General features: G+C 52.8%; 5 protein-coding genes across 5 annotated transcripts; 1 reads left to right on the top strand and 4 right to left on the bottom strand.

Moving 5' to 3' along the window:
- Positions 1-389: 389 nt before the first annotated feature.
- On the bottom strand, positions 390-18113 carry PV05_06141 (uncharacterized protein). The gene is made up of 2 exons (XM_013462732.1): positions 2191-18113; positions 390-2130 (listed from the first exon to the last, which is right to left on the bottom strand). The coding sequence occupies exons 1-2, from the start codon at positions 17914-17916 to the stop codon at positions 568-570; spliced, it is 17289 nt and encodes a 5762-aa protein (XP_013318186.1). The 5' UTR covers positions 17917-18113; the 3' UTR covers positions 390-567.
- Positions 18114-18562: 449 nt separating this feature from the next.
- Positions 18563-19498, bottom strand: PV05_06140 (uncharacterized protein; the record flags this gene model as incomplete). Its single annotated transcript, XM_013462731.1, has 1 exon — positions 18563-19498. The coding sequence occupies one exon, from the start codon at positions 19496-19498 to the stop codon at positions 18563-18565; it is 936 nt and encodes a 311-aa protein (XP_013318185.1).
- A 191-nt stretch (positions 19499-19689) lies between these two features.
- Positions 19690-21164, bottom strand: PV05_06139 (uncharacterized protein; the record flags this gene model as incomplete). The annotated part of the gene is made up of 2 exons (XM_013462730.1): positions 19690-21095; positions 21143-21164. 2 exons carry the CDS (start codon positions 21162-21164, stop codon positions 19690-19692), a joined length of 1428 nt encoding a protein of 475 aa, XP_013318184.1.
- Positions 21165-21719: 555 nt separating this feature from the next.
- Positions 21720-25108, bottom strand: PV05_06138 (uncharacterized protein). Its single transcript, XM_013462729.1, has 2 exons — positions 24890-25108; positions 21720-24834 (listed from the first exon to the last, which is right to left on the bottom strand). Exons 1-2 carry the CDS (start codon positions 24935-24937, stop codon positions 21781-21783), a joined length of 3102 nt encoding a protein of 1033 aa, XP_013318183.1. The 5' UTR covers positions 24938-25108; the 3' UTR covers positions 21720-21780.
- Positions 25109-25557: 449 nt separating this feature from the next.
- PV05_06137 (alkylated DNA repair protein AlkB) lies at positions 25558-26609 on the top strand (the record flags this gene model as incomplete). The annotated part of the gene is made up of 2 exons (XM_013462728.1): positions 25558-25804; positions 25855-26609. The coding sequence occupies 2 exons, from the start codon at positions 25558-25560 to the stop codon at positions 26607-26609; spliced, it is 1002 nt and encodes a 333-aa protein (XP_013318182.1).
- Positions 26610-26801: the final 192 nt, after the last annotated feature.

The raw sequence follows: 26801 nt of genomic DNA, 5'->3' as shown, positions 1-26801 counted from the left end.
AGGCGAGGGGCCCAGCGAAGGACGAAGCAGGTGATAAGAGAGGGTGAGGTGGTGGGAAATGGGAGATATTCAGGTGGCAGGGTGGTTTGGACGTGAAGAGAAGCTGTTGAAAGAACCAACGACAAAAATCGAGTCGAGCTGGTGGATAAGCGCTCTCCTCTCTGTCTCTCTTGGGTGTCTCCTCTCTGCTCTCTCCTCGCTGCTGCTAACCTGATCGATAGAATGGCATTGTCGAAAAGTCAATGTTGGCCTATGACGTGGTGCAAATCTTCTCGATCCGGGGAAAGGACAAGACACTAGAGTGCGGGCATTATTTTAACACCTTACATGATAAGTCAGTGCCCGGACTATCACAACACAACACAAACATTCCTGTGAGACAGATCGACCATCAACAGATAGTACCTTAGGTAAGGGTATAATATACAGCAGCTAACTCGAGGTCGTAAGGAGATTCATAACGTCGTCCAAGCCCAGTCCATAAACTTTCATCCCAGGTCTATGCAAGCCTATTCCTGAAATAATCCCGCCAACCTCGCCATGCAAGAAACAGTCACAGATCCCCCCTTAGAACATGTTGTCGTTGGCGTCAATCCCGCTCATAGCACCTAGACTATGGGTGCTCACAGCTCGAAGACTTCTCGCATCGACATTCATTCGATCGCTGTGGCTCCCACCACTGGGAGCCCGCGCTGCGCCCCTGGGCTTTTTCCCCTTGTCTGGCCGAGCAATCAAGACTTGTGCCGGACAAACCACGATCTCGTCGTCGCCGACTCCATTGTCATCACCCTTCTTGACCACGAGAGGGAAGAGGACCATTCGAACCACTGCTTGGTTCCTCTCCAGCTCTTCGTTGCTGGTGGTTTCACCACTTCTCTCATTCATCAAACTCGCGTTGAAATAGACTTTCCGTGCAAGATCGCCATTGGTGTCGTATTCCGGTTGCAATGGTGGCAGCATAATATACTCCGCTCGTTGCGTGCGCATCTCAATTGAGAGCTCCACCGCTGTGTGCATAACATTCCGCAATGAACCAACGATCTGCTGTTCCAGGTTCTGTGGTGGAGGTAGGAACCGAGACAAGGTGTTGAAGATTTCAATGGCCACAGCCTCCGTGTCGCTCTCGCGCTGTGCCTTGAAACTCTCGCGTTTCGAGAGCAACGTAAGTGTCAGAGCTCTCCACTGATGCACGGCACTTGCTGGGCCGACTTCACCCAGATTCTTCTCCAGCTGCTTCAACTTCTGTCGCTGTTCTCGGTCCATTCCGAAGAGATATCTGGTGAAGACATATTCCCAGATCATGGTCATCACAACCGACATGAAAACATCTCGTCGTGTGACACGGTCGGCTAGGTACGTGTCCACGTCTGACCCATCCAGAATTGCATTGTCAAACCGGTCAACAATCTTCTCATCACGAACCTCGTTTGTGGCCCGGCACATTTTCAGATCATTGTATTTGGAGAATCGCAGCACCCATCCTTGCACCTGTTGGCATAACTTTTGACATGCTGCATCGAAGTAATCCTCATCACGGAAGGCAACCACATCGTCTGCACCTCTCTTGAGTATCTCTGACTGCAAATGCCGAATCTTCTGTCTCGCCTCTTCGAGATCTGCGCGCAGTCTGAGTACTTCGGCATCCTTCTCGGCAAGCCCTGTATCGATCTCGTGTCTGACGATCGATTCCATTCCGCTGGACAACTCTGCATGACGCGATCGAAGAGTTTCCAGCTCTCGAGAAGATTCTTGCCATTGTGACTGTGCATGCTCATGTTCTTGCTGCAGCTGGGCCAGATTGTGTTCGTGTTCTCTTTTCAATGTCTCGTGTGTTGCCGTCAAAGAAGCGATCTCCTGCTTCAGTCGTGCAATGTCTGCATCCCGCTCTTGCACCTGTACCGCGGTATTCTTCAACGAATCAATGGAGTTTTCGGCTCGGTTGCGTTCGAAATTGGCGTGTTCGAGGGATTGCTCCGCCATCATTTTCGCCTCGGCCAGAGCACGGTTCTCACTGGCCAGCTGATCCAGCCTTGTCTCAAGGTCCTTGATCTGTTGCATGCTTTGTCGGCGCCGGACGCTGGGTGGCCGTGTGGGGGACTTGGGGCTGCCGGGATAGGAGCAATAGCCATCCTGCGAACACGGCCGTTAACTAACGGGTTCGCGCCGATCCGCAAAGGTGGGAGTACTTACATAGATGTCCGCCATATCCCTGTCGCGGGTGGCAGACTTGTCCAACTCCTGCTCATGCACCAAGTTGGGTGATGGACTGTACACAGAGCGGTCTTGTTGATCAGAGTTGCCGCGGAGGTTGCGCAGCGACGAAGTCCGTGATTTGCTGGTGCCAAGCGATCTAGCCGGTCCCAGATCACGTGGCGGTCTCGAAAGTGCTGCTGCAGCAAGTCCAGCTGCGCCAGCGGCCGCCATCACAGGTGTGCCGTCGAATTCGGGTTTCTCGGGATATTCGTGCGGTATCAGAGAGACTGGCGATCCGGAGAACGGATGCGGCTTCCCGCTTTGCGAATTTGCTTCAACATTCTCCTCACGGATGGTGTTGAGTGAGCTCCTTGGTGAGAAAGGATGGTCGCGAGGAGCCTCAAATGGTGCCAGAGTAACTTCAGCTGCGGCGGCACGGTCGATGAGATTGGAAGCCAGTTCATCGCTCGGCTCGAGAGCATGAGCTGACTTGGCTTTCTGCCTTAACTCTTCGCGGCTAAGGTGATGGCCATGAATGCTGGGACTTCGTCGCAGAGGACTTGACACAGGCGCAGGACTTCTCTCCCGGGCCTTGGTGTCGAGAGGTGTTGGCATGGCTGGCGAAGAGAACAAAATGGAAGATCGATCCTTTGAAGTTGACTCGACAGGCGATGGCTTTCTTCTCGGTGTTTCTAAAACGCCCTTCTCTCCCTTGTGGATCCTTCTTGTCGCCGTCTGCGAAACATCTTCGGTCGAGCTTGTGGGTGATTGCGGTCGCGGAGGACGCAGTGATACATCCATGGCCGTATCGATCTCTCTGGTCCCGTCGGAAGGACTCTGGACAAAGCCACTGTCCCTGGTGGACGAGATCTGGCCCTGGGCAAGCATTGGCGATTCAAGCTGAATACCACTGTCTCGATTGTCATGATCGGCTCCAAGTTGAGCAAAAGACCATCCTGCAGAAGGTTGTCGAGCTGGCGATGTTGATTTGGTAGGGTTCTCCTGGGTAGGTTCACGTTCGATATCTCCAATACCTAGACCAGCAGCGACTACAAGGGCAGTGTCCATTATATCGTCGTGATCTGGAGGCGGAGTGAGAGCTCGACTGGTCGGAAGATCATCAGGCTCTTCCCCAGACCAGGCAGGCGGAGATCTTCTTCTCTTTCGTCTTTCTCGCGTACTTGCACTAACATCGGACATCAATTCCTCGTCTTCTTGTGGTCGACTAATCCGTGGAGAATGCGCTTGTCGATGGTGGTTGTCCATGAGATCCTGGGGAATCGGCCTATCCATTGTATCCTCTGGGGATCGTGAGGTTCCGGGCGTACTAGGGCGCAGTTGAGGCTCTGCATTTCCATTGAACTCGAATTGCCTCCGTTCCTTCTCGGACAGCCGCGCTTCGGCCCCATTGTACTCGAACTGTCGTCGTTCCTTCTTGGCCGCCCTATTGCTTGCAAATTCTCCTGGTCCTAGAATGTCATGCGGTTCCATAGGCGTATTGAATGCGTCGTAGACTCTCATGCTGTCCGCCGTCAAAGGATTTGCGGCAAGCTTTGCAGCATCTTCTCTCGGCTGATCTGAAGAGCCGACCATTCCTGTTGGAGCACGTGCTGGGTCGCTTGCTTCCACGGCCGAGGACACATTGACACCCGAGGCTGCTTGACCAAGCTGGATCCCAAGGTTCAAGGACATCACTTGGCTATCGGCGGAAGCTGCAAAATCCTGAATTTGATGAGAGGTTGTGTCCCATTGAGGCTCTTGCACATCCTGAAGTTCGCGAGCGCCCTCTTCTTGACCGTGGGCAGGTGCAACATTCTCCGTAAACCCATCGTCTCTTTGTGCCTGCGGTTCCGTCCAGGAAGGAAGCGATTTCTTTTTCTTGTCCTTCTTCGACTTTTTCCTGCTGACAGGCACAAAATATTCCTCTGCCGCAGTCTCTGCAGGAGCCTGTGGAGTCTGATTCTCGGTTTCAACGCGTTCCATTGGTTCCGGGGATGCAGCGCGCGCGACAAGAGTGTCGTTGTCCATCTGCTGAACCGGCTTGGTTGCCTCAGCTTCTGGCATCTCTGGGCCAGTGTCCGCTAACGAAGCTCTGTTCTTCTTGGACTTTTTCTTGGACTTTTTAGTTGAAAACCCCCAGTCATCCTCGGGCGCGATGTCGGGTCCGGTTGATCCAGCTGGTGTAAGGCTGGACTCGGGACCTGTCGGCAGCACTGTATCCATCGCACCTCCAGATCTCATTGTTTTTGAGAACAGATTAGTGGCCTCTGGTTTCTCTGGGATGCTCTCGTCTTGGACAATTAGCCTGTTGTCCTTGTCCTCTCTGTTGGACTCTCCTGACCAGTTGTTCCGCTCTGATTCAGCAGCAGCAGCATCTTCTCTCGGGGCTTCGGCAGCCTTCTCCTCGGGTGCCCCATTCTCGCTGTCGAAACTTGATTCCTGCCTTGAGCCAAAGTCTCCAACCGCTCGTGTCTCTGGCTGAGTATCAAGATTTGTGCTAACAAGCTTCTGCTCCGGCACTTCGTGCGTGTTGTCCTGGGCAGATCGAGGTACAGACTCATTATCTGATCCAAGTTGTGTGACAAGCGCCTCCTGGCCATCTCCACCTTGGGCAGCCTCGAAGTGATCGGTGCTCATTCCTCGTCCCATGACCGTGCTCGTGACTGTTTCTTGTGGCTCCTGTTCCTCCCAAGCGTGCTGCATGGTCGACTGTCTCTGCTTCTTTCGATCCTTCTTCGATTTTCTGGCCGGGCGACTCCATTCATCTTCGACACCAGCCACAGGTGTAGGTATCTTGGCCGAGTCACTAGCTGCTGGGCCAGGGGTAGGCTCCGCTGCCGTTGCGCCAAGTTCTCGATGTTCGGTTACCGTGTCAGGCTCAATGGATTCTTCTTGCGGTCGCTCGCGAAGTTCGTCGACATCGAGTGTCAATGGACGCTTTTTCTTTTTGTCTTTTCTTGACTTCTTAGTTGAGAAACTCCATTCCTGCTCGAACAGCTCGTCAGCGGCTCCCGGCTGTCCTGCTGGAATTGGTGCTTCTGAAGCCTTAATATCTGCTTGCTGTTCCCGAGGTTCTGCAACCTCAAAGGCTTGCGTAGGTTGTTGGATGTCCGCCACCTCTACGGAAGGATTTGGGGTCGGGATGGTTTCTTCAGGAGTGCCGAGACTATGGCTTCCTGCAGCATCGTCGCTGGCCAAAACCTTCTGCTCTTGTCTGTCGCCAGTCTTGTCATGATCAAGCGTCGGGAAGGGATTGTCGTTGAGCAGACGAACCGAAGTGGGATCCACGTCTCCAACTGACCGTTCGTGCTCGGTAGATGCAACCGCATTGGGAGTGTTCTCGATATCGGCAACGGCCAAACGCGAGCTTGCGGTGGTTTCTCCCTCCTTGCCTGCGGAGAACGCATCGTCCGCTGGGGTAGGTTGAGTTGGCCAGACGTGTTCGGAGATCTCGCGTTCTTTTGGTACGTTTGCAGCAGTAGGTGATTCAACCTGCTCACGCCTGATACCACTGGTTTCCTCAACATCCTCTTGTCGGCCCTTCTTCGATTTGTCCTTCTTGGAAGCCTTGCTCATGCCCCAATCGTCTTCATTGCCGGGTTCAGAAAGACGTTGCGAGAATAACTTCGCCACGACAGTCGGGGCAACATCAAGCGTGTCAAGCGACTCAGGTTGACCTGCAGGGAGGTTCTGACCTGGCTCTGGCGCTGGCTCTAGAGGGGAGGCTTCTCCTTCCGGCAGGCTGTCATCAAAGGCCGATTGACGCTTCTTCTTTTTGCCCTTCTTTGAAGGTTTACTGAGGCTCCATTCGTCGTCAATCGTCGGCTCGGGAATAAGGTCGCTTGTCTCTGTGCGCATCGCAGGAGGAATTGCGCTGTTGGCATAGTCTTCATTCGGGGCGATCGGCGCATGTTGGTTTGATGCAGGCTCTGTTTCCGCGATAGTTGCTTCTCCGGCGAAAGCGTCATCGAATGTGGACTGGCGCTTCTTTTTCTTTTTCTCTTTCTTAGACTTCTTAGAAAGGCCCCATTCTTCCTCAGGGGCTGCTTCGCTTTGATCACCATTTTGGCCCGGTTCAACTGTCTGAAGTGGTTGATTGAGCTTATCTGTATCCAGTGGCTGGTCCAATGATTTTGGAAGTTCGTGGCTCAATTCGGCAGCTTGCAAAGGCTCGGTCGGCACATCGTCGAAGGAGGTTTCACGGTTCTTCTTTTTGTCCTTTTTCGATTTCTTTACCGGCGTGGCCCACTCCTCGACATCAGCACCTTGATCTTCTTGAGGAAGGCCAACGTTTTGTTGCTCCACAGAAGTTTCAGCGGGCTTGTCGCTTAGGTCATGGTCGCTCGATGGGACTGTAACGTTCTGCTGAACGGTCTCACTTGTGTCATGGAGTGGAGGGAAAGTGGCCCGGACGGACTCATGATATTCCAATGACGCTGGATCGTCAGTGGCGTGTTTGTCCGTGTTCGCAGTTGGAAAGGCTTCTTCCATTCGTGTCTGCAACCTTGCTCCTTTGTCCTCTGGAGTATCCACATCGGCGACTGCGTGAGACACTAGCCCTTCAGCAGGCATGGAATCTTCACGAGGTACTGCTTCGTCAACGAGAACCGGCGCTTCAGAAGCCGGTAACTCTTCCGCAGGTGTTGTTGTTGTCCAGGCTTCAGGAAGTATCGAAGGCTCATCTTGAACAGGCTCTTCCGCTTGCTCGGTGCCAGCTTCTTTGTCAGCTTCGCCTCCTAGATGTTGCTCTTTGACTGGCACCGTGTCGACTTCGTCCAATCTCGATTTGCGCTTTTTCTTCTTGTCCTTCGACTTTTTAGTGGTGATGGCCCATGTGTCATCGGATTCTTCTGGGGCTCCAAAGCCTGTTACCTGGCTCGATTCTTCTTGAGGCTCGCCTGTGCTCAATTCATTTTCCGCAGTCTGGACGGCTCGGTCGTGCTGTGAGTCGACTGTTTCCTCTTCTACATCTGGAGGCGTTATGGTAAGGCCCGACTTGCGCTTGCCCTTCTTGTCCTTCTTTGATTTCTTGGTTGTGAAAGCCCACATGTCGTTCTCTTCATCAGCATGGATCGACTGCGCAACTCCCTCAATACCACCGTCATCTCCTGCAGCTGTCCGTTCGTCAGGGCGCAGAGGTTCGGCTGTTCCAAATGCCTCTCCAGATGCAATCGCTTTGTCGCCTGTTGTGGTGTCTTCGGCAAGAAGCAGTGGAGTCTCAACTTCGAGGGGAGTCATCTCTAGCGTCGATTGACGCTTTTTCTTCTTTTCTTTCTTTCCTTTCTTAGGTGTCAGGCTCCACTCTTCGTCAGGAACGGCTTGGGCTTCGGCGTCAGGCGGTACAATGTCGGTCGATTGCTCGATTTCTCCTTTCGAATTTTGTTCGATCTGGTTAGACCACTTGTCCGGGCTCTCCTCCGCGTTCTGGTCATTTAGTGGCAGATCACTGGATTCACTTGGTGCGGAGCGCAAGGCTGATTGGCGTTTGCTCTTTTTGTCTTTCTTAGACTTCTTCGAAGGGAAGTCCCAAGCCTCGTATGAGGGTTCAAGGCTCCCTGGGGCAACCGGGGTAGGTATTCCCTTTGCAGCAATACCAGGAAGGAGGCTCTCGGCAGCCAAACTTGTGCCACCGCTGGCCTCAGTTCGAGCCAGCTCCGGGATGGCAGTCTCTGTTGATGGATCCGGAATGGACTTCTCATTAGGTTTATCAGAAGGAGTACATTCGGAAGCTTCGGGCGGTGCCTGTCCAATGGCAGAGTGCTCAGCAAGTGTGGACACAGCGAGAGGCTCAGTAGCACTGGAAACATGGGCCGCCAACTCTTGAATGGCAGCATTAGCGGAGTCTGCGAATGATTTCTGGCTTTCGCCATTGCTCACTCCTTCGGAAGAACGAATGTCAACGTAAGGTTCTTGGTGCTCTTGAACTGGGTATTCAGCTTTGCTGTCGACATCTTCTGAGGTGACAGTCAACCCTCCGCCCGCATCTTCGATGGCACTGGATAATGTAGCAGCCTCGACAGACTCCCAGTCGAGGGCGGATTGACGCTTTTTCCGTTTCTCCTTTTTCGACTTCTTTGTCACGAGCATGGGAGACTCGGCGTCCGCATCCGGTTCTTGACCACCTTGTTGTTGCGTTCTCGAGATAGTCTCAGGCTGCATTGGATTTTCGGCTAAGCTTTGTTCTTCAGGAAGGGTAGTCGCAGTCAAATTCGATGTCGAAGGCGCCTCCGCCGTTTCTGTTGTCTTCTCTCTGGCCCTGTCTTGTTGCTCTGCTTCGAAATCGTCATCAAGAGTCAACCGCTTCTTCTTGCCCTTTTTGTCCTTCTTTGACTTCGTGGTTTTAATCGGGAGAAGTTCTTCTTCGGCCTCTCTGGATAGAGATGAAACCGGCGGCGAGACGATTCTGCCTTCCGCACCGGCATCCGTATTGTCTTCCGAAACCACTGCCTCAATTGCCAAAGGCGCAGTCGTTGAAGCCTCGGGGGCATTTGAAACGCTAGAAAGCATGTCTTCTGTGGCAGAGACAGTCTCAAGGTGCCCTGGACTGATCCTTTCTACGATGTTGTCATGGACGGTCGTGGAAACCGGTGCTAGTGTAGCCCCGTCGACAACGTCATGTTCTGTCGCTTCATAAGTTGCAGTTCCTGCTGACGATTCTGCCTGGACTTCTTTTTCGTTTTCACCTTCAACAGTCCGGTTGGCATCGGCACGTTCTTCCACTACCTCGGACGAAGAAGCGTCTCTGTCGAGGCTGTCGGCAGCCAGTAAAGTCCCAGCTGTTCCAACCGCCGCCGCAATTGCGGATGCACGTTTCTTCTTATCCTTCTTCGACGTGAAGCCCCAGCCTGCCTCATCCTGGTACTCATTTGAACACTTCTGAACCGCTTCGTCGACTGGCGCGTGTTCACTCGAGGCTTCCTCCGGAAGGGCTGACGTCTCCTCCAAGGTGGTGGGAGGGGATACTTGCTCGGGAACGTCGGAGACATCTTGAAGCTTCTCTGCGTCGAGAGCGGCAGGTTCTTCGACCTTCGATGCTTCGAAGACAGTACCTTTATCCATCGGATAGTCCACCGCTGGTGCAGTTCGTGCGGCCTCGGGGCTTTCTAGAGGGACCACCATCTGTAGCTCTTTCGAAGACACCAAATCCGCTTCTTCATCAGCCCAAGCAAGACTCTTCCTCTTCGACTTCTTCTTGCCTTTCTTCGTGCTCATTCCCCAAATGACGTCTGAACTATCCTGTGCGCTGTCTGACACATGGGGTTCCTGCTTAGTAGAGGTCTCGAGGGAAGAAACGATGGTCTTGTCAGCCAGCTTGTCCATGGCCGCGTCCGTCGGTGCATCATGTTTGGCTGCCGTAACGTTTGGCTGAGAATCAGCATTGATCGGATCCTGGACAGGCTGAAACTCATCAACAGGCAATTCGCCACTTGGCTCATCGTCCCAGCTAAAGGCTTGCTTCTTCTTGCTTTTCTTGTCCTTCTTTGCTTTCTTGCCTTTCTTGGATTCAATGAGCCATTCGCCTCCGCTTGATTGTTCCGCTGGAGCAGCGGCAGTCGCGGATTTGAGGATCTCTTCTTGTTGCCCTGTACTCCTTGCGAGCTCGATGATGTGAGTCTCCATCGGCGTTTCCATGTTGGGACTGTCGAGGCTATCCCGTTGTATCTCGAAATCAACTCCTGAAGGAGTTGGCGGCTCTTCGCTGCTTCGAGGCTTGATTGCTGGATGTTCCATGTCAAGGCCAGCTCGCTCCATTGGCACGACTTCTTTCTGCTGGCTTTGGGGAATTTCCATCTGCTGGACAGAGCCCTCTGCGGGCCAGTCATCGTAGTCGGAGGACTTTTTCGAAGATTTTTTCGCATGACGCTTCTCCTTCTTGGACGGTTTGCGTCCAAGCTGAGCATTGTTTGACGGTATTGCTACTGCTGGTGTCGACATTTCACTCACTTCTTCGATCGTTGCCAAAGGAGTTCCGCTAAGCTCCTGCTGTTCACTGAACTCGGGTTGGAAAGCTTGGACGGCGTCTTCAACCGTTGCGCCTTCGCTCAAGCCTCTTACGTTGACCGCCGCTTCGAAAGCTTGCTCAAACGGACTCAACTCTGGTCGTTCAAGCGTCGCATCGGTCTGCGGTGTCTGAAATAATTCATTCACCGGTGTGACTTCTTCGTCAACGACATGCTCGCCGGTAGTTTCAGCTGGTCGCCCGAGAAAGACTTCAGTCGGTGGACCATTATCGACGTGTCCCGAAGCCGGAGAACTCGCCAACCCGCCGTCTCCTCCGACTCGCTCTGTTGGCACTGCTTTAGACCACGCTACTGCGTCTGTAGTGGCAGCCGCTTGCAGCTTGTCGACATCTGCAGACTTCTCACTGTCTAGATTCGAGCAGTCCACGGCGGTTGCATCAGGCTTGACATCAAATAGTAGAGGTTGATCGATTGCGGGTGATTCGTCATTGGGCAATACCTCAGAGCCTGGGGCTTCTTCAACGCTAGCAGCTGCCCTATCATCCGGAGGCATTCCCGGCGTCACTTCATCGACGCTAAACGAACTGCGTTTAGTTTTCTTGGCTTTCTTGGGCTTTTTCGTTTTCACCATTGCAGATGACTGATCTGTCTCAAGGACTTGAGCTTCTGATGGTTGATCGATCAGCGCGGCTAAGTTCTCATTCCCTATGACCAGCTTAGCTCGTTCTCCTGTTTCAATCGGCGTGGGAGGAATGTCCTCCGGGGATGTGCTGGAAGCAATCGATAAGTCTCGCGGAGGCAAATGTGCCGCTGCACCATCTTCTCCTGCTGTGCGCTTGTCTTCTTGCAATTGTCCTCCTGGAGGCTTGGAGTTTTCGCTTGTAGCGGGCTCGGCGTTGTGTGCCATTGGGTGATCATCAGTGCTTTGCGAGAAATCTTCAGGTTTCTGCAAGACTTCGTCGGCAGCAATGCCTAGCACGGATCCAGCAATCACACCAGCAACTGTAGTGGTCAGAGCATCTTGCCAGGCAGCAGAGGTGGATCGGGATGTTGACTTGCTTCTTCCACGGCTGAGACTTCGAGCTCGTGTTGGGGACAAACTTCTGCTTCGAGCACTCATATAGTCCTGATCTGCATCTGTGCTAATCACGCTGGGTAGAGGACTAGCTGGCTTCTCACCTTCATCGAGAACAGCAATGTCTCGATACTGATCAGGGTCTTGGAGCAGCTCACTTGGCGAGTGAAACTCATACGTCGGCTTGGGTTTCTTTCCGGATTCTCGTGCTCGTTGCGCTTCGCTTGGGACAGGAGTGGCAGACCTGGAATCCAAGTAATCTGGGGATTCTCGCCTTTGTTCATCGTGCCAGTATGAGTAACTGTGCCTCCTACCGCGTTCTCGAAACATCTGAGCGCTAAGGCGAGAAGGGATGATATACTCAGGCTCTTGAGCTTGGGCTCCAGCTCTGAGATCTTCCGTTGAAGCATTTGCTGAACTTGTCCTACTGGAAGGCAACGATGGATAGTTCTCGGTTGCTTCAGGAGTTGCGATTCTCGCATTCTGTACCTCGACGAGATATAGAGGCCGGAATTCCTTACTGGAACGGAACTCCGTCGACTTTGGTCGTCCCTGCCGGGTTCGCGGCGTCGTGAGAGGAGAACTAGGGGAAGCTATCGGTGAGCTCATAGAAAAGCGTGCATCGGTGGGTGAAGCCGGTGGACGTCGAAAATGCAAAGGCACAGCTGTTGGTGAGCTGTTATTGGTCGGACTTGAGGGAAGGTCACTCGTTCGGACTGCCGACAGACGCTGTGAAGAAGCAAATCGCGGCGTCACTGGTTGAGTTGCTTTTTGGACTGATTCTGCTTCGGCTTCCACAATTCCAACGGACTCTGCTGGCACAGTATTACCCTTCTCAGCCGCGGGCGGAGGTATTTTATGACTTCGGTTTTCCAAGGGGCCGCTTTTCATGGTGGCTTCAAGTCCGGATCTTGTTTCAGACTCAATATGCTCGCCCACGTCAATTATTGGCTCGTCTGATGTTCTGTTCTCGAGAGCAGGCCCCGAGACACCATCAATTACCATTGGCATACCCATGACCGTTGGTGGTGGCATTTCGGGGCGTTTCCCTAAAAAATTCTCTTCGTCTTCAGCCCTATCTTCCGCGGAGACGAATCCGTCATCAATGCTTTGATCTCTCGAATTCAGAGGCTGATCATCGTTGCGAGACACGGAGTTACGACGACTCTTCCTGCTAGTCTCGGAAGCGATCGATGCTGCATCGTCGAGGTCCCTACCTTTCGTAGAACGTCTCCGCCTCGACCCACGTCGATCGTCGCGTTCCTGTTCTGTTTGCCCATCAGCCTTGGACGACTTTGAGCTCTTTTTGCTCGACGTGCTGACATCGCTTTTATTGCTGGAGAAAATGCTGCCGAAGAAACCGCTAGACTTTTTGTCGCTTTTCTTCTCAGAACCGACCGGACTGCTGACACTGGAACGCAGCTCATCATCATCAAACAATCCTGAGTCTCGTTCTCTGTGTCTTCGAGGTTTGGCTTCTTCATCTTCCATCCTTGACTTCGAAGCTCCATCATCTTTGGCCTCGTCGAAACTCGCACTTTTGCGTTTCGATTTGCGTTTGGACTTCTTATCTTCGGAGACATCTTGTAGATCGGAAATGTCGTCCCCTGTGCGAGAGCGATGAGGTCCTTCAATATCTGGATCTCGCATCGAAGCTTGCCTATCGAATCCGACCAGCTTTCTGTCTTCAGAGCCTATATCACTCTTGGAGCTCCGCTTCGATTCCTTGGCGCCTCTCGGGCGTTCCCACTCTTCCGGATCTGACTTACAGTGTGCTGTGGAGGCAGACATCGGACTCACTGATTCATCAAAGGTCGTGGATCTTCTCGACTTACTCACGGAGCCAACATCAGCCTCCGCAGCCATCGGCACAGACGCATCGTCCTGACCCTTGTCTCTCGCAAGTGGTTCAGAGGGCAGGATCGCAGCTGCGCCCATGCCCAACATGGACGCAGAAGGCACGGAGTCTCCCTTGCTGTCTACCATATAGTCGAACACACTGTCGTCTTCAGGTATCTGCTGCGTAGAGGCAATCTCACCTTCAGATGGGAGTGCTTCGGGTGCAGAAAAGTCTCCAGAAGCCTTGGCCCCTTCGCTTGAAGAGCTTGCGCGCTCTAGCCGACGTCTCTGACTTTTACTCACTCTCACAGCTGGCGACGACCCGAAAGTCTCACCATCGAGCAAGCCCTCGTCATCTTTCATGTCCTCGCCTTTCGCACGCAAGGCAGACCTGGATGTATTTCGGGTATGGTCATCCATCTCAGGGTGTACAGCAAGGTCGCTTACAGTTTCGGCGAATGGGCTCTGATAGACCGCTCGAGATTGTTCCCGGCTATCGACTGTGGCTAAGTCATGAGGCATGGGTGGCGGCTCTTCAAGGACTGTAGACGGTGACTTCCGTCTTGTGCCAGTTGGCACGGCAGACGGGATCTCGTGTTCGAGCTGATCAGCTTCAGTGTCGTCAACAGTCCAAGCACGGCTCATTTGAGGCCTATCGTCAACAACAGGCACTTCCTTTTCCAACTTTTCAGCATCTACTTCATCCAAGGTCCACACACGGTGGACGACGGGACGAGCATGCTGTGTAGCGTCGTCTTTGTAGTCATCTGAAGATTGGGTCTTCGAATGAGTAGCCTCTCCAAGTTCTGCTTCAGGCATGTAGTTGGCGCGTTCGTATTCCGGTGTCTGCACTTCATACACATAGGTATCATGATCGCCCCAAGTCACCTTCGACCCTGCACTGGCTTTCCGCTCAAGAGGCTCACCCATATCTTTGGCTTCATCCACAGATGCGTCTGTGGGTTTGGGGGCAATCATAGGACTTGTATCTCCCTGGACGCTATGCGCCTGACTGCCAGGGGGCGTTGGTTCAACGAGCTCAAGCATAGGAACAGCCCAAGGGTGCAAGGTCGGATCATCTTCCAATTCCAAGCCAAAAGGCCGATAAGTGAAAGGGTCGAAAGGATGCTGCGGCCTTGACCTTGCTGCCCCTGGGATAATTTCGACCACGTTTGCCCCAATGTCGTCTCGATGCTCGGCTTGAGCATTATGTTCCTTGAGATGCTCCTGGAGTTCTTTCGGGACGAAAAATGTGCCATAGTCCTCATAGACGGGTGAGGAGCTTGACCCGACCCGCTGAGCAGCCATTCTTGCAATCCTCTCTTGCTGCGACTCTGCCGGTGGAGAAACTTTCCTTTCTTTCATCTTCTTCAGACTTGATCTCAGGCGTGGTGTACTGTCTTCCTCAGGGGTGCTGCTTCTTTTGCTCTTCGCAACAACGGCAGCCGTGGCGGCGGCCGCTGCGGTAGCAATAATCTGACCCGAAAGTTCGTCTTTCTGCTTCCTGTCGCGTTCTTCAGACTGTCGTTGTTCCGCATAAAGACGCTTCAGCTCGCGCTCGATCTCCGCAACTCGTTCGTCCGACGAGTCCAGCGAGGTGCGTCTCGCCTCAGCTGAACGTCCATTATCCACTTCTGCTCCATTCCGCAGATTTTCAGGTCCGTCAACCAACTTGCTTTTCGTGGAAACGCTCTCGGAAGACCTGCGCCGATCTTTGTCAGAGCGTCGACTTTTGCGTTTGAAACCAGTCTCCGCAGCACTTTTTTCGTTGTCCAACTGGTCTTCAGTCAGGCTGAAACTGACGTTGTTCTTCTGATTCTGTGAGCTCAACTTCGCGGGACTTGAGTCTCTCCTTGTGCGCCTCACATCGCCGCTGTAGTCCATCGCCGTTTGCCGAGAGCTCCTCTGGTCGCCCTCTGACAGAGGGGCATCGAATGAAGGTCGACCTTCTTCTTGGCGTGTCATACCAAGCGCAGTTCCTTGGAAGAATGGTGCAACAGGGACTATTGGCTGCGGTTGCTGTAATGGCACGGAGGTAGCCGAAATCTTTCTGGGTTGAGCCACACCGTGTGTTTCGCCAGCCTCATTCCGATGAGATCCATTCCTTGATACATTGAAATCATAATCAGAGATCGGCCGTGGTTCTACTTCACGCATGGGAGGGAGGTCTCCGTGAAGAGACGATGGCGGCCTGCCGAATGGAGTAGCATTTGAAGCCGCCAATGCGCCAACCGCGCCTACCGCTGCTGCTGCTGCTGCGGCGCCAGTCTGGAAAGTTGAAGATCCAAGGGCGTCTGAACGTCTCGAGCTATCACCATAACTCGATCTTCGTTCGTCTTTTGTGCCGAAACGATCGTGGGATCTCCTTTCATACATCGGCGTTGATGTTCGTCTATCCTGCACAAGTGACTCTCGACTCTGGAGTGCTGAGATTCCTCCCCCGTATGCTAGAGCAGTGTCCACACTCGAAGAACTTTGGCTATCATTGTCATCGGTATCGTACCATTCCTCATCATGTCCTTCTGCTGAGTCGTGATGGTCATTCGTCGAGTAATGCTGCCGATTAGTCCGCGAGCTATATCGCCCTGTCATTTCGTCAGCGTCATCCAATTTTTTACCTCTCTTTCCTCGGCGAACGCTTTCGGCAGCTAAAGCCTCGCCCGTAGCCAGGAGACCCATAATACCGCCACTGGAATCATGCCGGCCTTGTTTACCATGAGTCTCTTTCATGCGTTTTTTGGAAGCCTTCCGGCGCACGGTAGCTGCACCGAAGGCAAGGTCTGCATCCGATGAAGAACTTGATGCATTGCCAAAGTTGAAGAAGCCTTTCGCTTCTCGGCCCTTTTTCTTGTTTGCAGAAGGACTGGTGAAGAACCCGACCAAACCACCAGATTCCTCATTTGTCGCCGATAGGTCGACATATGAATGCATCGGGGAAACTCGTCTCGAGTAGTATTTCTTCTGAGGTCTTGGCGAACCGCTCCGACGGCTTCTCGATATGTCGTTGACGGCAGAGGTTCCCATGGCTAGCCCGGCGGCACCAGCAGCAGTACTGATGGCGGCACCCCTGGCGATGCCACGTGGAGATGATGAGGAGCTAGAATCGCGTCGACGAATGTTTCCCTTCCCGGTGCGCCCATTACCATTCGTCGTTCTTCGACTCGTATCCCTGCCTTGTAAACGGACATCCTCTGAGGATGGATATCTTCGTGATCTGCGCTCATAGGAAGGTCCCCCGTCTTGGAAAGTGACTCGACTTTGATTTGCCGGTTGGCCTGACTTGACAGAGTAGGTGTCATCGAAGTCATATTTGCTCTTGTACAGTGCTTCACCAATCTTTGCAGCTCCGTATCCAGTAAGTCCGCCAATAACAGTCTTCCTTGCGGCTGACCGTCTCCGCTTGTCCTCGTCTGAAGAGTACCTATAAGTCTTGTCAACACGAGTGGTGCTTCCGTACCGGCTTCCCGATGACCGCCTCTTTGCTTGAAAGTGATGTCTGCGGGGGGCGTCCGCCGGAGAGCTCATAGGATCAAAGCAGTATTTACAGACACCAATAGCTTCGGTATACTGCTCGTATTCCGCAACAGCATCCGGGTCTCGGAACCAGTCGACAAATTTCCCGAGAGGACCTCGACGCTTGTGGCGGTGCACATGCTGTGTCGGAGCAAAATGAGAGGTCGGCCGTCCATGTACGGAAACTTGTGGGTCGTCCATGGCCGAAGCATGGTGCTGGCTAGACCATCCCCCGTCGTGAGCATGAGAAGAAATATAGGTCCCAGCGGCGGCCCCAGCAAGAGCTGCACCACCATATAATGCCGTATTAGAATGCTGCTGAAGACCTCCGAAGTCAGCTGGTGCCGAAAATGAAGCCGAGGCCGCTTGTGCGGACGGGCGAGACGGTGTTTGATATCCATGGCCCGCATTCACTCCTCCACTTGCGCCAGAGTAGTAGTCCGCAGCGGCACCCATCGACACCGCTCCCGTTACGAAATGAGGGCCATGAGGATCGGGACTCGTTCTTGGGCTCGTGCCAGTCTGGCTGTGCTTTGGTTGTTTGTTGGGCCTCAAACTTGGGTTTCGAGGTGGCTTGGAAGGGGTTGGTGGCATTCCAGAGGCGCTATCCAAAACGCCTGCGCCAAAATAGCTGGCAGCTGCGCCGGTCTGGCCCAGGCTGCTTGGTTCCGGCGGCGGTTTTGCTTCGATGGACGGTTCCATGAGATGTGCATGTTCTGCACTGGTCACAATACTGGGTTGATTTGGCCGAACGCCGGGTTGAAAGGCAACAGACTCTCCGTTGTCGCCGTAGTAATCAGAAGCGAGGCCAGAAGGGCGGTATGGCTGTGAATAGGCTGCGGGAGACTCCCCTGGAAACTGATTCCGGGGCAGCGAAGCATCGTTGCCCTTGTATGCGCGTGCGCTGTTCATTCTATCTGTCTGGCTGGATTTCCGCGAGTGTCGACGGCTTTTCTCACTATCTTTCCTACTTGTGCTTGTATTATCGCCTTGCGCACTGTGTCGCGAATTCCTATCACTCTTGCGGACCGTCTCTGATCGAGAACTGTGACTTTTCTCATCACCATTGCGTGCGGTATAGTACGTGCCGGAGATCTCTGATGGCTCGGCTGTGAGGGTAGGAGCAAAATCGGCGGTCGCTGACCGTGGTGTTTGTCCGGACACATCGTTGTCGTTGTAGGTGTCGCGCCGACTGGACTTGCGGCGCGAGGACGTCGACATTGAATCTGTACCATGGCGACTCTTCGAAGAGCAGTTCTCATCACTAGCACGCCGCAGGGGCCTGGACGATGTTTCTGAACCGCTTCGATGACGGCCCGAACTGGACTTCCCCATGGCGCGGGCCGGGCAGGTTGACAGGTTCGTAGAGAGGTCAAGGCTTCTGGCACATCGGGCAAGGTTGCGACTCGATTCGTGATGTAGCAGTTGCGGCACGTCGTGATAACATATTTTGATATGACGCAGAGTCAGATTCAGCGGTCACTAAGATGGCCAGGGGCGTCAATCCATCTGCGCAGGCAAGAGTATCTGCAATCGCTGTGCTTTGCTGGCGGTGGTCTTTCCCGTTGTCGCGTCCCGGGATTTGAGTGGCTGGGACCGAGCCACATGCCACCCCACGCAGCGAAATTGCCACACACAAACACCTCAGCTCAGCTCAGCTCAGGTACGTACAACTCTTCCGGTACTCCTTACTATTCGCCTTTAAAAATTGATCAGACTACGGATTGAACGATCATTTATTCAACGTCCAAGCGAGTTTTTTCTCAGCTACCAGGTTGTACGGTTCGCGTCATCGCGATGTTTGGAAGTCAAGAAGCAAGTCCGTCCAGAGATTGCTGCTCGGGGCGACCGCCGGCCATGGATTATACCGGTTGACCTCATGTTCCCTTTCTTCCCATACGAGCCTTGGTACAAAAATATCACATTCGATCGGAACCAAGAGCTGGCCGTTATCTTCTTAACGACGCAGTAATGGCTGGTCTCATCCCTTATGAGTATAGTATTTCCGCCAGTCGTGAACATCCTTGAACCCCAGAACTTCTCGGATCTTCTTGTTCGACAACGGTGCCTCCCATTCACCCATTTTTCTAGTAATCGGTGTGTTCGGACATGTCTTCTTCAAGAATTCCTCCGTAGGAATCGAGGTGGTGATGGTATCATTCGTCGCATTGAAAACTTGGAAACCCAACCCAGACTTTGCAACGCACAAGTCGCATATCTGCCCAAGATCCCGTGCGTCAATATAACTCCAGGCATTCCTTTTTCGCGTCTCCGGTTCGCCAACGTGTCGTGGGAAGTCTCGCTCGTATTCATGGGGTTCGATGACATTGCCAATGACCAGTGCATATATGTCATTTCCAAATCGCCGGGAAAATGTGCGCGCAATGCGCTCTCCGGTCAACTTGGAACAGGCATAGGTATCCATCGGATTGCGATCATAGCTATCCTCTTCAAGCGGAAAAGAATGATAATCATCATCTCCTTGACTGAAGCAGACTCCATATGTCGTTTCGCTGCTGGCGATGACAATCTTCTTGACTCCTAGTTTGCAGGCAGACTCGATGACGTTATAGGTACTCATGACATTGCCACGAAAAGTCTCGCTGTCGGGCACTATCATGTTGCGTGCGTATGCTGCAAAGTGGATGACTGCATCTGGTGGTCCAGGATGTTTTGGCAGCTCATATTCGTCCATGGAAAATAGCGAGGACAGTGCGTTGAATGTTTGAGCGCCGTCGGTGAGGTCGCACTTCATCGTGTAGACGGACGTTCCAGTTGGTAGATGGTCCTTTGGAAAGTCCACAAGATCCAGGTTGAGGACTTGATGACCATTTTGGAGAAGGTAGGGAATGCAATGCCGCCCGGCCTTACCAGATCCTCCTGTGAAGACAATACGCTTTCCCAAAGAAGCCGCCATGTTCGAATATTGGCTGCTGAGGAGTTGAATCAGTCAAGAGGGAATTCGATGCAAGCAGAACTGAGGAGCAGAATGAAGTGTGTCCTCAAAGTTCTCAAGATGATGACATGTTTGACTCGGACTTGTCGGTAGATTGACCGATCGCATTCCAGGGTCTGATGTACCTGCCGAAAGAGGAAGCTCGGATAAAATCAGAATACGGCACTTCGTTTTCTCTGCAATTTGTTTGCATCATGGTCGCTGCGCCGGCGGAAATTGAAAATGCTCGACTTCTGTTTCAGATTGGGTGCTTGTGAAGTGTGAGGTGTGAGCAGGGTCGACTGAGAAGCCGCGCCTGACATGTATGGGCCGCTATTGGGGCCGCTTGCAGGATAACCACCCCATGCGTTGGCGTAGGGCGCTGTTGGCCGGGAGCCTTGCTGAGATTGCCGGTACGCGGTCTGCAATGATTCCGAGTGATGTCTTTGCTGTCGCGGATCTCGAGGCGGCAAGTTTGGACGTGCATGGGCGTCTTCATGGCCATACAATTGCTTGAGTCGTTCAGTTTCCAGGTCAATTTCAGCCTGCTGCCGTCTACGTCGTTCCTTCTCCTCGTTTTCTAGCAAGAGTCTAGTCCTCCTTTCTTCTTCCTCTTCCCGGCATCGCTTGGCCCGTTCTTCTTCTGCAAATTGTCTCTGCAAGCGAGTGGTCTCGGCGTCCAACTCCCATTGACTTCTTGGATCGGTCGGAGGCACGCGCGGATCGCGGGTTGGTCCTTGAGAAGCGGTTGGCGAAGCCGTCTGAGGACGAACACCGGTGGCTAGTGCGGCGGCGGCCGAGTTCGGACTCGTAGGGTTGGATTTTTTTCCGGCTGCGGAAATGTTGAAGGTCTCCTTGAGGGAACCAAAGTACACGTCACGAATGACCACGGCTCCTAGCAATAGGACAACCTCAAACCCTTTTAAGTCCTCGATGTCAACTCTTTGTAGGTTGGGTTCGTACAGTGTGAGTTCCTTCAACCCTTTGAATATCGACACCGTAATATCCGGCTCTTTGCTTTTCGACTTGCTACCGACGATATCCGTGCTCTTCCCAGAAAGAAAACATGCTAGATCTTTGGAAAATTTGCTATCCTTCTTCCATTTGAAGCCGACCATGGGTGTAACCTCAGAAGCGGCAGGGTCATGCTGGCCCCGATCTAGTGCTGAGGTAGACGGCGCTCGGAATGTCTGCTGAGGCATCTCGAATTCCCAACACGCCGCAGTGTTCCAGCTTGCTGGTTTGTGCCTGACCATCACCTGCTGATCTGGATTATATAACTGTATCGCGAATTCTGTAGGGAGGATAGGCTCGGGAGGGGGAGGAACTGCGCCGTTCAGTCTGGCTTGTTCGGAGACTGGGGGCGGTTGCGTCCATTCTGGAATAAGGAGGACTTCCGCATAGAGGACATCAGGATTGAAGGCATCGTAGAGAGCGACGGCATATCGATTTCGAGAAGCGTACTGCTCCGGGTCGAGATGGCGCAGGGTGTAGGCAGGCTCAAAATCGGCGCCATGCTGAGAGAAAAAGAACGTCGAGTTCTGTTTCGGTCTGTCCTTTGACGGCTTGAGAACAAAGGCTGTTCACGTCAGAGCAGCCAGTAGGATATGATAGAGGCGCACGTACTAGGGAGATTCTCATCCAACATCTTCTGTCCGTCTATTTGTGTACTTGCATGAGATGCTAGCCTTCGCACTTGACTTGGGATTCTTGCTGAAGCGAGGTGGTGGTCAGAGACGTTTCGAAACGGTGACCTTGCAATGTAGAAATCGCGCTCGATCAGTACATATTGCACTGCGATGCAGGCCCGACCGACTTATATGGACACAGCCACGCAAGTGATACCCACAGCCTCACGACGGTACGAATGTAGGCTGGCACCGCTGGCAAGGCTGTGGTCGGGGCGTTCTTGTGGGGAGTCGGCTCGGCGCCCGGAGCGAATGACGCGTTTAACTGACGTTGATTCTCTGGGCACTGCCTCACTAATCGCAATTGGGCCGTAGTCGAGCTCCCGGCCTGGGGCGCCTAATGCAATGTGGGCGAGAATCGTGTGAACGAGGCCACAATGAGTAGTACTTGCACACTTGGTACTCCCACCCTGGCTCCTGGAGTGCCTTCACCAATCTCCGCACGAGGCCACGTCTTGATACCAGGCAGCAACATTCTGGAGGGACGAAGAAGGACCATTTTTAGAAGAAGTGAGCACGAAGGACATTTTTATTTCTAGGTTACGAGTACTTTTGTGACTTGGGGTCAATGGCGGTTCATTCAAGCCGAAGCGCTTCCTCGTCCACGATACCAAAGAGTTCCTCCACGTCCTTCAGCACGTCTTGTATGCCGAGATTCAGTTGCCCTGTAACCAAAGCATACGTGTACAGCAAGCTGTAGTCCTCATCATTGGTTTTCCGCTCCTGCCCGTCACTCTGTCGGTATGCAAACACTTTAGCCAACAGCCTGTCCCGCGTGTGATCTATGCTTGGTAACGCGTCGCTAGCGATTGAGTATTCGAGCTTCATGGAGCTTGCCAGGACGCTGAACAAGTGGCTGATTCTGCCGCATAGTTGTGCTCGTTCATCGACTGTCGCCTTCAGTAGCGCCTCCTCTCCAGGCGAGGCATTCGCGTCTTTGAGAATTACCTCGTTCATTGCGTGGAAGGCACCTAGCATTTCTTCCGTCTTCTTGAGGATACGTGCATAGGTTGCATGTGGAAACGGTCTCCTGAATTCGAACTCGTTCTTGGAAGCTTCCGTAAGGCTCTGGAGCTTAGCCAGAAACTTTTGCAGATAGAACTCCTCGCGAAGATTCATGTACCGGTCCGGGTGCATGCCGTCTGTGATGGCGGCCAGTGGATCCCTCTTCCAGATCAGCCCCATACGCAGCCATAACAATGACAGTCCGTCCTTCAGTTTTTGTCGCGCAGATATCGGCCAGATGAGGCGCGTAATTATTAGACCCCAGATGGTACCGGAGATGACTGCCACAACACGGTGTGTAGCGATCTGAACGATCAGAGGACGATTTCCAGAGTCTTCTTCGTCCCCATCGCCATCATCGTCTTGTGCCATGACGCTGTACGCGTATAATGCGCTGAGATTGTATGTCAACATGATAAAGCGTCCCATTGGACCCTTGCCCTTGCCAATAATAATGTAGGCTGTCCAATACGCCATGCAAAACCCTAGGGCGGCCATAGCGAAGGGATTGTCATTGGATACTTTCCATGCCGCTATTGCTAGGGCGGCGCCGAGGCATGTGCCCAATATACGCGAGTAGCCGGTCGTGTTGGATGCGCCTATTGTCATACTGCACACTAGCATGTAAGACAATAGGCCCCATTCGCCTCTCCAATGTGAGTATATGGGACGTGTTGCGGGTAGAAAGCTCGGCAACGCGTATAGCATAGCACCAAAGCCGACCTTGATAGCGAACTTGACATCTGCACGCCGAAAAAGGGCGGACGCATCGTAGATTTTGTGAAACAGCTTTCGTTTGATGCGTGCCCGACCATTCCAGGCAGCCTCGTTGTAAGGCCGGGCCATGTTCAGTGGCTTATTCGAAAACTGGAGATCAAGTTCGTCTGTCTTCTTCACGATTTGGGCAAAATCAGGGTCGAGGCCATGCAGCTGGTGTCGGTCACTGTCTGATTGCCAGAATTTCAACCAGTTCCATGTCCTACCGGATGGATGCTCATCAACCTCGAGTTGCAACTCGTCCAGAATATTCAGGTACTCTTTGACCGATTCAGCAACCTCGACCAAAGAAAAGGAGAAATGCCCACAACAAGCCGCGGCGTCTTCCCAATCTGCTTGCACCGCAAGGGGTCGGGAACGATCCATATCTTTCTGTCCATATACGACGGCCAGTGACTTCCGACGACTGTCCTTGTACAGGTCGATCGCACGGTCCAGGCTGATCTTGAACTTGGGATTAGTGCTAACGGCGTAATATTGCGCGGGGTCAAATGGATGGTGGTCGAGGATTTCCTTCAAGGTAAAAGCAAGCGATCGCAAGGCTGGACCTAGATTCTGGATAAATAGCTCAAAAATTTGTGCAGGGGTGCGGAAGGGCTGTTCACCAGACTGGAACCTTTCGCCCTGTGGCACCTGAGAAGACGACACTGGAAAGAGGTTGTGGAATGAGGTTCTGCTGTCACCACCAGCAGTAGGACTTTCCGGAGAGAAGAGGTGTGTGAGTCCAGCGGTACCTTCGGAACGGAAGACTGATCCAAATGGGGGTTCCTTGACGACGACAAACTGCATTGCTGCAGCACTTCTCAGACCACCAATGCTTTGAGAGATGCGCTGTATGCAGTGTGCAAGCCGTGTCTCGACCATAGCTTGCCTTTCCGTGCCGAGTAAATAGTGCTCATATTTCGCTTCCTTCAAATTCTGGTTGACGGTGCCAGAGACTTCCTTGTGCCGCTCAGTGACACCAGAAATAATGCCGTTCTCAAGCTCGGCTTCATCTCCCGACAAAAAGCTGCTCGTTATTAGAGCAAGCATGTCGGACTGTGTGTCCGTGACATCGAGGATGTTCTTCTTCAACCTTGCACGGCCCGAGATGGGGAATATCAGGAATGATACCAGCATCGTTGCGACCACACCGGCGACTATCATTTTCAGAATCTGAGTAATCGTTTTGAAAGAGTAATCTCCGGCTTGGATGGCTCCTTCTTTGGTAAGTATAGTGATCAGGCCCAAGGATGTAAGTGAACAAGCGATGTTGACGAGAGGATCATTCTTCCTGAGTTTGACCCAACCCACGAATCCCAAGCCGCCTCCGACAAAGAGGATCAGCACAATTGCATGACCAAGCTCGATCAGACCAACAACATCTGCGAAAAAAGCGGCAACGGTCATGCTGAGGAGAGAGACGACTGCGGTATAGAGAAAGGCCAACGCTGCGAGAAGCAAGGCATCAAGCATACTCCCAAGGGACCTGGCAGGGTGGAAATAGACTGTAATGGTGGCGACCATGTGCTTAGAGTTCTGGCGACCAAACAACTGACTCAATGCAGGAACAAATGTTGCAAGGCTGCCGAGGAGGTATGCTAGAGCACATTTGAAGATACCCTTCCCTGTATCGGACTGCATAAATTGCTTGAGTCGCGTCGCATACTCCTTGCTCTTGACCATCAGAGCCCCGGCTTTCGATGGAGGTACATAGCCGTCAGAAGGAAGTGCTTGGGATAGGAGAGGGGTCGTCTCGTCGGACTCTTCGCGCCCCGGTCCATCATTGGCCTTGCCATAGCTCCGGAGGGTAAAGGTTCTGCTCAGTCTCGCGCCTGTCGACGGATCAATGTAGGAAGAGTATCGCAGCTATATGGCAAGAATGTCAGTATGCCTGACTCGTGCTTTGTCAATGACTACGTACACTGGCTCGAGGATTCAGGTAATGCTGTTCATGTTCATCTTGTGCCATCTCCTGCGCCAGCGACGTCACAGATGGCAAAGGTGCCAAAAGCTAAGAGCGCAGTCATAATCGACAGCACGAATTAATGGAGACGTGTCCAGGCGCTTGTTCACGGCTTTCAAAGCGTCGAGGACGACGAAGTACATCTCATTTTGCAAGTTTTGTGAGGGTCGTGGAGGCTTCATCAGCGTTCACAGTTAGGTACCTAGGTACTGACCTCGATACATAGTATGAGCTGGACCGATATTTAGCCGGAGGGCCGCCTTGCAGATGAAACAAAATAACATGCCAGCCACGATTAGATGATAGCAGGACTACAGTACCTGGGTAACTAGCTGGGTAGCTCTCACGGGCGAGAAGGAAATGCATTTGGAAATCTACGAGAACGCTCCAAAAGAAGATCCTTCCGATTGAAACCACCGATCCAAGCATGTCAAACTCGACCCAAAAATAAAAATATATGGTTACGCAAACCCGACCACCACGAAAGCGGACCTGGAACTTCCACAGCCGTGCACAACTACAGGTCTCGATCGATGCAGCCTTTCTAAACTTGCTTCGTCGATATCTTGTTGTTGTGGAAGATGGTGAGCGGATCTCATGATGCTCACGCTGTGCCACCTGGGTCGATGAAAGATCTTTTCAAGCAACGGCGGAAACAGTCTCTTGAGTCCATCGAGTCTGACCGTGGGATAATCGACCCTCGCGATCCGGATCCTGCTTCGGTCACGTTCCTTGCTCCATCAGACCAGATTCAAAAGGCTGCGCTTCAAGACCTGGAGCTGAAATTTGCCAAAGGTACTGAGGCCCCAGACCTACTGCACATCCAAGACTCTCTCTTGCCCGGGGCGGCCTTCGAAATGAGCGCTTTGCCTGGTACGCTCCTGATGCTTGTGATCTTTGTAGGGAGCCTCTAACGTCAGTAGGTTTATACGTATTTCCTTCTCTGCTCACCCCTCATTTGCAAACTGCCTTGCTGGAGAAGCTTCTGCACCGTGACCTGAGCAATCGAGTTCACAAGACTAATCTATACCTGCACTATGATGTCGAATATCCTGTTTCGAAAGGGGAGGTCCATGGAAGTGATGCTGTCAGCTCGTGCTCCTTCTTCAGCGCTGACAGACAAGCATATCTCGTACCCAAAGATCCTGCAGTCCATCGGCCTATTACCTATCGCCAGGTGCTCGACTCGAAGCTACGATGGATGACGCTGGGAGGACAATACGACTGGACGAACAAAATCTACCCTGACGAGACTCCGCCAGTCTTTCCTTCTGATATTGCTACGCTACTGAAGATTCTCTTTCCCACCGTTGACGCCCAAGCCGCGATTGTCAATTTTTACAGCCCCGGTGATACATTGAGTGTACACAGAGACGTCAGCGAAGAATGTGACAGAGACCTCATCAGCATAAGCATCGGTTGCGATGGTATCTTCCTCGCTGGGAATGACGATGGTACCGACGTCGCCACTATTCGCTTGAGATCAGGAGACGCCATATTGATGTCGGGGCGGTCTAGATATGCCTGGCACGCGGTTCCGAAGATCGTGGCCGGCACATGCCCACCCTGGCTACAAGCGTGGCCGGACATCTCGAATGAACCAAAATACCAAGAATGGCATGGATGGATGAAGAACAAACGCATCAACCTCAACGTGCGGCAGATGAAGGAAAAGTGAACTAGAAATTCCGAATACGCACAGATAGACGTCTGCCTATTGCCCTGTTTACCGGAATTGCTCCCGAAAAGGCAGGAGATTCGGATTCGTTCTGTGGAGATGTGCGTCTCCCGGCTCCCCACCTACCTTCCCAGATATATTCCTCCTTTCGAGCGGGGAGTGTTGAGTTGTTCAGTCTGTCGCAGCTCCTAG

The sequence above is a fragment of the Exophiala xenobiotica genome (genome assembly GCF_000835505.1).
Source record: "Exophiala xenobiotica strain CBS 118157 unplaced genomic scaffold supercont1.3, whole genome shotgun sequence".
NCBI lineage: Eukaryota > Fungi > Ascomycota > Eurotiomycetes > Chaetothyriales > Herpotrichiellaceae > Exophiala > Exophiala xenobiotica.
This window is presented reverse-complemented; position numbering and strand designations above follow the sequence as displayed.

Bases quoted from the DNA above. Each gene is read 5' to 3' on its own strand.
- PV05_06141 (XM_013462732.1), bottom strand. From the start codon at position 17,916: ATGGGGAAGTCCAGTTCGGGCCGTCATCGAAGCGGTTCAGAAACATCG. The intron at 2,131-2,190 runs GTAAGTACTCCC...CCGTGTTCGCAG, and splicing joins GGGATATGGCGGACATCTAT to GATGGCTATTGCTCCTATCC.
- PV05_06138 (XM_013462729.1), bottom strand. From the start codon at position 24,937: ATGGCACAAGATGAACATGAACAGCATTACCTGAATCCTCGAGCCAGT. The intron at 24,835-24,889 runs GTACGTAGTCAT...CTTGCCATATAG, and splicing joins ACCTGAATCCTCGAGCCAGT to CTGCGATACTCTTCCTACAT.